The 8,689-nt window shown below is 31.6% G+C and overlaps 1 protein-coding gene across 1 annotated transcript; it reads right to left on the reverse strand.

Moving 5' to 3' along the window:
- Nucleotides 1-6,948: 6,948 nt before the first annotated feature.
- Nucleotides 6,949-7,980, reverse strand: LOC114751179 (E3 ubiquitin-protein ligase ATL6-like). Its single transcript, XM_028939840.1, has one exon. The coding sequence runs from the start codon at nt 7,978-7,980 to the stop codon at nt 6,949-6,951; it is 1,032 nt and encodes a 343-aa protein (XP_028795673.1).
- Between the last annotated feature and the right edge of the window lie 709 nt (nt 7,981-8,689).

The following is an 8,689-nucleotide window of genomic DNA, read 5'->3' on the forward strand; positions in this document are numbered from 1 at the left end:
AGTTGTCACTAGTAGTGATAGATGATAGATAGTAGATGATAAAAGAAGCAGATTTTTCAAAAAATTTTAAAATAAAAAATACAAAAACAAAAACAAGTTTTGGTTTTTTTAGTTTTTTAAAAACATGTTACTATTTTTAAAAAAAGCAATTAACTAAAAACAAATTAACAAACAAGTTTTTTGTTTTTCTATTTTTAAAAATAAAAATTGTTTTCAAAACAAGAAACCAAACAGCCCCTAAATGTTTATTTTCCCTAAATTTTACTTTCTTAGTATTTATGGTATATTTACAAACTTGTTCTTAAAATTTATACCATAAAGTTCAATTAAAAATAATTAAAATTTCTAAACACTTTAAGAAAAATGAAATAAGTTACTCCTCCGGTCCTTATTATAAGACCCAATTTGACTTTTTATTTGGTCCTAATTATAAGACCCAATCCATTTTGTCTCTTATATTTATGCATTTTTTTCTAAGATAATCCTTCTAATAATGATAGTTTTAGCCAATATACTTAATTAGCAAGGATATTTTAGGAATGACAACACTTATTTATTATAAATAACCAACTTAACTTACTTCCTTAATCTCCTCAAATAAGTCAATTGGGTCTTATAATTAGGACCGGAGGAGTATCATTTATGAACATTTCAAGAATTAACTCCCTGAAATGTTTGAGTATGGAAGGTCTAACTAAAAAGGAAACCAATAATAGTAGCTGAATGGAATTGGAATTTAATTACGAAATGAATGGGCTCAGCACAGCTGGGGACGTTCTCAATTTCCGTCAATTGTTCCCTTGAGGATGTAAAGTCAAATTCTGAACATCTCATTATCACCATTGACTTGGAATAACCCAAGGTCCTAACTTTTTTTTTTCAAAAAAAAAGTGTTATGGGCTTTCCTTTGGTCAAACAATATTATGGCCTTGGTTTTGCTGTATTTGGTTCTAAAAATAAGGATATTTTGGTCAATTCATGAATTGATAGTTGATATTTGATTTTGTATTTAAAAAAAAAAAGGAAAATCAAAAAAAAATACATCTAAAATTTTAAAACTTTAAATCAGAAATAATTACAAAAATATATCGTTATTTGCTTTTGAAATATTATGAATTATTATTAAAGTATCGTAAATAAGATTGATTTGGAATTTTAACATTTAAATTATTATTTTTAGAGGATTCTCTCTTGAAAAAACGGTGAATTTGACTCTTCCATGAATTGACTTGTTTTAGATAAAGTTGAATTTTGTTAATTTATTGAATTTCACAGCTAAGAGTTTATTATGGAATTGGACTAGTGGAACCAAGTTTTCAGCATCTTATGGAAGGTTATGAACTTGATCCAAATAATTTAAGAAGGAATTGGTTTTTATATATTATAAAGTAAGCTACATATAACATCTTAATATTATTTTGAAGTTGTATCCAATATTCTAATGCTATATATGGTACATCCAATGCTATTATGTTATTTTTTTTACCATATTTTTATTTATAGTGTATCTATCATCGTAAATCATAAATGAAATTATAATGCTAGATATAACTGAAAAATAAACATTAAGAGTGCTGAATGTGCCAAAAAATTAACATCAATGTGCATCATAAATAAGATTAGGGACTGTAAACTACTTAAAAGTAATATCAAAGAGTACTGGATCGCTAGTTTAGCCTATATCATATCCATGTCAATATTTACATTAAATTTAAATTGCAGTTAAAGGTTGGTTTAATTGGCATGATACAGCTTATATTCAGAGAAGTGGATGAATTCAAATCTTATTATCAATATCAAAATTTATTCGTCAGACCACTAGAATGACATTTATAATTAAATACAGTTTGTGAGGCTTGTCTTATCCCCATGAGCCCTCAAAACTCTAGTTTCCTAACCATTTTTTGGCCCTTTTAAGTGCAAGTTAAACACAAACTAGTTTATAATGCAATGAAAGTGGGAAGTAAATATATAGAAATTAAAAACACTAGCAAAGTTAATTGTTTTGTGAAAAGAAATACTACCTTCTGTTCTAAATATAATATCTAATCTGTAGTACAAATTGTATTACAAACTAAATATTAAATTTAGGACTGAAAGTAGTATATTAGTTTTCTCAAAATATCTCATTTAATTATTTACGGAAACTGTCCTATAAATAATAATGTTTTTAACATGTGCAATCAATGGAAGTAGTTTTTGAGAAAAGTAATAAATTTGGAGGACTAAAAAAATCTCCTAACTCACTCGTCATCTAAAAACTCTCTTACTATCAAAGGAAGCAATTCTTTTTTACTTGCAATTGAAGCCTCCTCAATGGCCGTATAATCTCATGGCATATAGACTTTTTCATAAGTGGAAGGTGACAAGTTCTGTTCTGTTTATAACCTCAAATTGTTAAAGCTATTAGTGCTTGCACCTTTAATTTTGGGGGAGGGGGGAAGTGGGGAAGAAATTGAAGCCTCCTAATTTGGAAACAAATACAATTAGCTGAGGTACAATCTTGTGAGAGTCAAACAGGGTCAATTGATTCAATGAAACCAATGAACCAGCTCCTAGTCCAATGTGACGTTCGGTTTATGAAAATCAGTTCAAACCCATGCATAGACTCAAATGAAATCAAATGCACCAAAAAAAAAAAAATGAAAAACGAGCTATAATCAGTATAACCAAATAGGCGTGACAAACCAAAATTTGAATTTATACTAGAAGAGATACCAATATTTAGTACTCATTTGGTTCTTAATATAAGACATATTTAACTAATTTGATTAGAAAGTTAGGTAAGTTAGTAATTATAAGAAATATGACATTTTTTTCTAAAATATCATAATTATCATTCTTAATATCCTCCTTCCCTCATTTATTTGATTATGACTGAGGAAGTATTCATAAGGGTAATTTAAAAAAAAAACTAATAAATATGAGAAATAAGGGGGTGTTTGGCAAAATCAAAACCTAGGTTTCAAAATCACTTTTCCGCAAAACGAGGTAACCTCCTCCATATATTTACTTCGTAATCCGTAAAAGCACTTCTGAAACTATGGTTTGGTTTCTATCCAAACACCCCTTAAGTCTTGTATTTAGAACCAAGGTTAACTTAACAATTAGGTTTTATATTAAAGATCGGAAGAGTATTTTACTGTGTCTCAAATATGATTGTTTTTAATGCAAGAATACATCTGCTTAGGTTGGGGGGAGGGGGAAGAAAAAGAAAAAGAATGCATGTGTATTCCGTTATTACCTCCGTCTTCCCAATAAAAGCTTTAAACCTTGCTTAGTTGGGCTGATTGTTAGAACATTGGGCCGAAATCAAATTGGAATGCCAATGGGTTTGATATTTATATCTTCTAAGGTTGGGCCAAGGCATGGGAAAGTTGGAAGCCCACTAATACCATACTTATTTTATGTAAAAATTTCCCAATTGTACTTTTTATCCTTCACAAAAAATGGTTTTTTATTTTTAATCATTATTCATTAAATATCATTATTCATAAAATATTTATCTTTTAGCGATACTATAATCTCCAAATTTTAGTTCTAAAGATGTACTTTCAATTATAAACAATAAATCTGAGGTCAAAAAAAGAATTAGAAACAATAACCATGATAACAATTTTTTTTTAATTCAGATAAAAAGTTTTTATTAGGCTTGAGAACAAAATTTTTAACCATAGACAAATTTAACGACAAAATTTCATCAATTTTCAAATTTCAAATTTAAAATAAAAATTCAAAAAACAATGTTATACGCCCAAATTTCTAAATGCATGCATTTCCGTTTCTCTCCTTTCTTCCTCTTGGCCATGAATACTATCACCTCAAAATATGCTTGATCATGTTGAAAATATTTCTTAATACTAAAAACAAAAATTTCTTTTAATTGAGTTTTATTTTATAAATTTTAGGGATAAGTTTTTAAATATGCGTAATAAATAGTTAAATACTAGGGAGATTTGTTTCTGCTCAATACATTACTTACCCAATTATGAAAAAAACGTGAGAGGCTAAAATTTTCAGAAAGTTAAATCTTTCGGTGAACTAATTAGATATTTTTTTCTTTTACAGTTATGGAAAGTTTGACTTCCCATTCAAAGTTACTCTAACCAACTGACCCTTTAGTATTTAAAATATGAAACTTAATTGATTAACTATGGTTTTGGAGAGAAAATTTGAGAAAAACCATCTTAACTCACAAAATCCAATAATTGATTAATTACATCGAAATTATGGTTTCAAGGGTAAAACCATGATTTTCCACTTGGCTTCATGGAAAATCATGGTTCGCCAATATATATAAACATATTAATTACTAATTAGATATATAAAGAATAAATTGGTCTTACATATATATTATTTATATCTTTTTCAGTAATTTATATATGAAAAAAATAAATATGATAATAACCATCCAGATACTCCCAATTTATGTAAATATTTTTTTACACAGAATTTATTCTACTCAAAATCTATTTATAAAATAACCTTTTTCACTTTCTTAAGAAGTTATTCTCCAAAAACTAATCCAAACACCCTCTAAACAAGCACACAAACACAATGATAATACCCATTTCAGACAATCAGATAATGAAGCAAAATTAACATATAATTAAAAAAAATATTTATCAATCTCTTCTCCCTATTCATTAATATTCAATTACTATTTATAGAAATGGTATTTTATTATACAAGTACTCACACGGATATTATATATCTTCCAAAAGATTAAATATTCCCATAAAAACGGTTTCTTTTTTTTTTTTGGGGTGGAACAAAATGATTTCATATTATCTACACATATTGTTGTTGGATTTCATACTCAGGAATGGCAAATAAATGAAAAATAAAAATAAAAGGATTCCATTCTCATGAGGAGAGTTCAATGAACTTACGTTAAAATGCATTCAATTCCATTCCTTAGGCTAAAGAGTTGTATTCTGTTTTCGCGTGATCATCAAAGTTGATTCAATTCCCTGATTTAAAATTGCCATCATCTTCTTCACAAACCAACTTCATTTACAACAGGCTCAAATTGACTTGATAAACTTAGCAGGCCTTTCAAAATGGGAGAATTACATTCAAGTCCCACACAAGAGAAATAATCACTACAAAGTCCCAAGTAACAACCTGAGCAGCCTGAAATAACAAGTCCTACAGTGAGAATGACAACCTCTGGGACTTGTTTTTTAATTACTTGGGACCTCATTGTAATTCTCCCTTTCAAAAATTGTTTTCTAAAGAGTTGTATTCTGTTTTCGTGTGATCATCAAAGTTGATTCAATTCCCTGACTTAAAATTGCCATCATCTTCTTCACAAACCAACTTCATTTACAACGGGCTCAAATTGACCTGATAAACTTAGCAGGCCTTTCAAAAATTGCAAGTCTAATCTATGAAGTGAAACAAGGCCTTTAAAAAGGTTTGAAAACTATTTCTATTTTCAAATAACCTAGGCCCTTTACAAGTTATCTGGCTTATTTCCATCTCTATCCTTTTCTTCTAAATGTAATAACTAATATGAGTAATTCACATTCATCATAAATGTGAAATCTTAATACTTTATCTTCATAATTTATTATTTTTTCTCAAATCATTTTTATTGGTGATACATATGAAGAAAGTTTTTTCAACCAACAGGAATTATTTTTAATATGAGTGATTAAACTAACATAGTAACATAACTAGTTTTTTTTTTAATATCTCTGAAATTAGTTACTTCCTACATTTAAAACATGAGGAGTATTTTGTTTGCAAGTAGTTGCGCTTTATATCTAAAAATTAAATTAGGAGAAATATTTTTAAAAAATTGTTTGAGGAAGGAGATTCCTGATTCTGTTCATATGAGGACCACAGTGTTAATTTTCAGGCTCTGCTCCTACATTGAATTGGCAAGGCAGGTCATAAAAATAGGGCTTTTTAATGGACCGCCTGCCCTGCTCTCTCTCCCTGATTCAGAAATCAGAATGCCCTCTTCTTCCCCTCTCCATATTTTCTGTGGTCCTATATCCCACTTTTATGGATTCCCATCCTAACAAATTACATATTCCACCCCATGCAATCTTTTTTTTTTTTTTAACTCCCTTTTCTCCTTTGAATTTAATAATCAATCAATTTTCAGGAAACTGAATTTCTCACCATTTTATTGGTTGCCCTTATATATATATGGCTCAATACCCGAAACTTGTTTGTTACTCTCTTTGATCCTAACAACTTTTATTAAGTTAATGAAGTTAGTTAAAACTAGTTTTTTTTAAAATAAAATATCAAAATTGTCCTGGATAAAAGCCATTAGTTAAAAGAGTTTTAAAACCTCATGACACCCTCTTTTCCTTTAATCCATCATCATCCATGTAAAATATATAAAAATAAATAAATTCTGGACCTTTTTTTGGCCACCAATAAAATTTTTATACCAAACGATATGATTCGTATCGTAACTCCTTTATCAAGTTTCACATGATACACGAGTTAGCACTGAGTTGCTATGAAATATAAAATATATTACTTCTGGTTTTAATTATAAAAATTTATTTATAGTTTACAAAGAAGATCTTATAATTAAGACAGGAGGTAATATAATCTATTATTTTAAATATAAAATTTATTTTATAGTACAATTAACATTACAAATTAGATATTATATTTAAGTTTGAAGGTATTAAAATATAAAACAAATTAATAAATACTTGGATACATTTCTTATACTTCATATGCCATCCATCATCTACTTAATATGGAAAAAAAAAAACAACAAAGTAATTATAAGTTACCGGTGACAAATACACATGACCTCTTCTTTTTCTTTTGCTTTCTTTTTTTTTTCTGGTGCCCTATGTATGACCTTTCTGCAGAGTGCAGTGCTTGCACTGGAGTCTGGACATGCCTACTACGATCTTAGAATCCTAATGAAACAACAGAGGAAGGTCGAGGTTTCTGGGTAGAGAAAGATCAAACCGGAGGCCTTCGCGACGTCGACGGCGAGCTCTGATCAGTAGCATTCTGCTTCAGGAATTTCACAGAGCTCCAATCCTTCGAAACAAATGGCGGCGTCATGGAGATCATCAACGCCGATTTCTCCATATCATCGCTTCCTTCCTTCGTGCTCCATTCTCCCTGCAAAACGACGTCGTTGCTGCTAGCGCAACGTCGAAGCCTTCTCCTCTGGTTCCCAAATATCTCCTCCTTCACATTCTCCGGTAATCTCAGTGTATACCTCTCAGTCATCATCATCCCCTCGGGTGCCATGGTGAGAGAGTGACCCGTTGAGTGTGACCTCTCAAATCTTTCCGACGCCGTTGTTGTCCCCGGAATCAGACCAGTGCTTCCGCTTTCTTCACCCACGTCAATCGTCTCCGCCATTGGCTCCGACGACTCCACGGTGCTTTGTTCCTCGATTTCAGCATCTGCATCAGCCGGTGATTCATCGGGATTCGACTCCGTCACGGCGTCGGCCTCCTCATTCTCGGCGAAATCCGAGGGAGAGAGCTTGGCGCGGCAAACAGGGCAAGTGAGACGTGAGGCGAACCACCTATCGATACAATCGGGATGGAAAACGTGATTGCATTTTGGCAGCAAGCGGATCTTGTCCGTGTCCTCGAACTCGCTCAGGCAAACGGCACATTCCAGAGCTGAATTCCCGATCCTGAGATCCCTCACCTCGGAGTAGACGAGGACAGGGCATCTCTCGATGACTTCACGGCGGCGCTGCTCTGCGGCGGCCGCGGCACTCTGAGCATCACTGCTGGCACAGGAATCAACACAGTGACGAACCAAGAGGGAGAAGAAAATAAAGAAGACAATGGCACCGAGGAAGGCAACAATAATAATATTGAAGTGAGATTTGCTCAAAGATTCTTTTAAGACTGAGCCGACCCAGGCGGACGATGCGCCGGTGGGCTGTGCATGGGAGCAACGGTGGCGGAGGCTGAAGGGTAAGACCAGCAACAACAGGTGGGCCCAGTGTATGGGTTTTGACTCCATCGTTGAAATAGATTTTCAATTTCAGGCAACTTTAATTTTCAGGTGAAACTCAAATAAATAAATAAATAAATAAAATTAGAAGGTCTCAAAAGGGAATGTATAGGAGGATATATGTATGGAAAGTGAAATATATAGAGAGACGATTTATTTATTTCATGTATAGAGAAGAGGGAATTGAGAAGACGATGGAGGAGGAAGGGAGGGTGGCAGTTATATAGGTGGGTTTTGTAGTGGGTGGCATTCTCCTGAGAAGACACGTGGCAAACTAGAAAATGGAAAACATATAGGTGGCTTTGTCAAGCCCCAACAAAGCTCCTTTCCTGCTTTGTTTATTTTCAAACAATTGTTGAGCAATTCCCATTATAAAGTGTATTCTTTAAATTATTTTGAATTTTTTAAGAATTCTTTTTTTTTTTAAGAATTCATATATAACTTGAGTTTTCTTTCTTTTCTTTTTTTTTAATTATGTACATAATGAAACATATTTACACATATAGCTAAAAATATGTTGTATATAGTGTTAAAAAAAAAAAAAGAAGAGCTACACTCCTTTAAAAATATGAGTCACTGGATATTTCTGAGCAATAAATTTCGGGATGAGATATTTTTCAGCAATTTTCATTTTCATTTGTTTTATTTTCCCCCCAAGTCTCCCCACCTCCCCCATCAAGAATATTCTCTGTTAAGATTTTGATTCTTTTCATCTCGT

This window comes from Neltuma alba, unplaced genomic scaffold (genome assembly GCF_004799145.2).
Source record: "Neltuma alba isolate B1F8T4 unplaced genomic scaffold, ASM479914v2 tig00006783_pilon, whole genome shotgun sequence".
NCBI lineage: Eukaryota > Viridiplantae > Streptophyta > Magnoliopsida > Fabales > Fabaceae > Neltuma > Neltuma alba.

Bases quoted from the DNA above. Each gene is read 5' to 3' on its own strand.
- LOC114751179 (XM_028939840.1), bottom strand. From the start codon at position 7,980: ATGGAGTCAAAACCCATACACTGGGCCCACCTGTTGTTGCTGGTCTTA.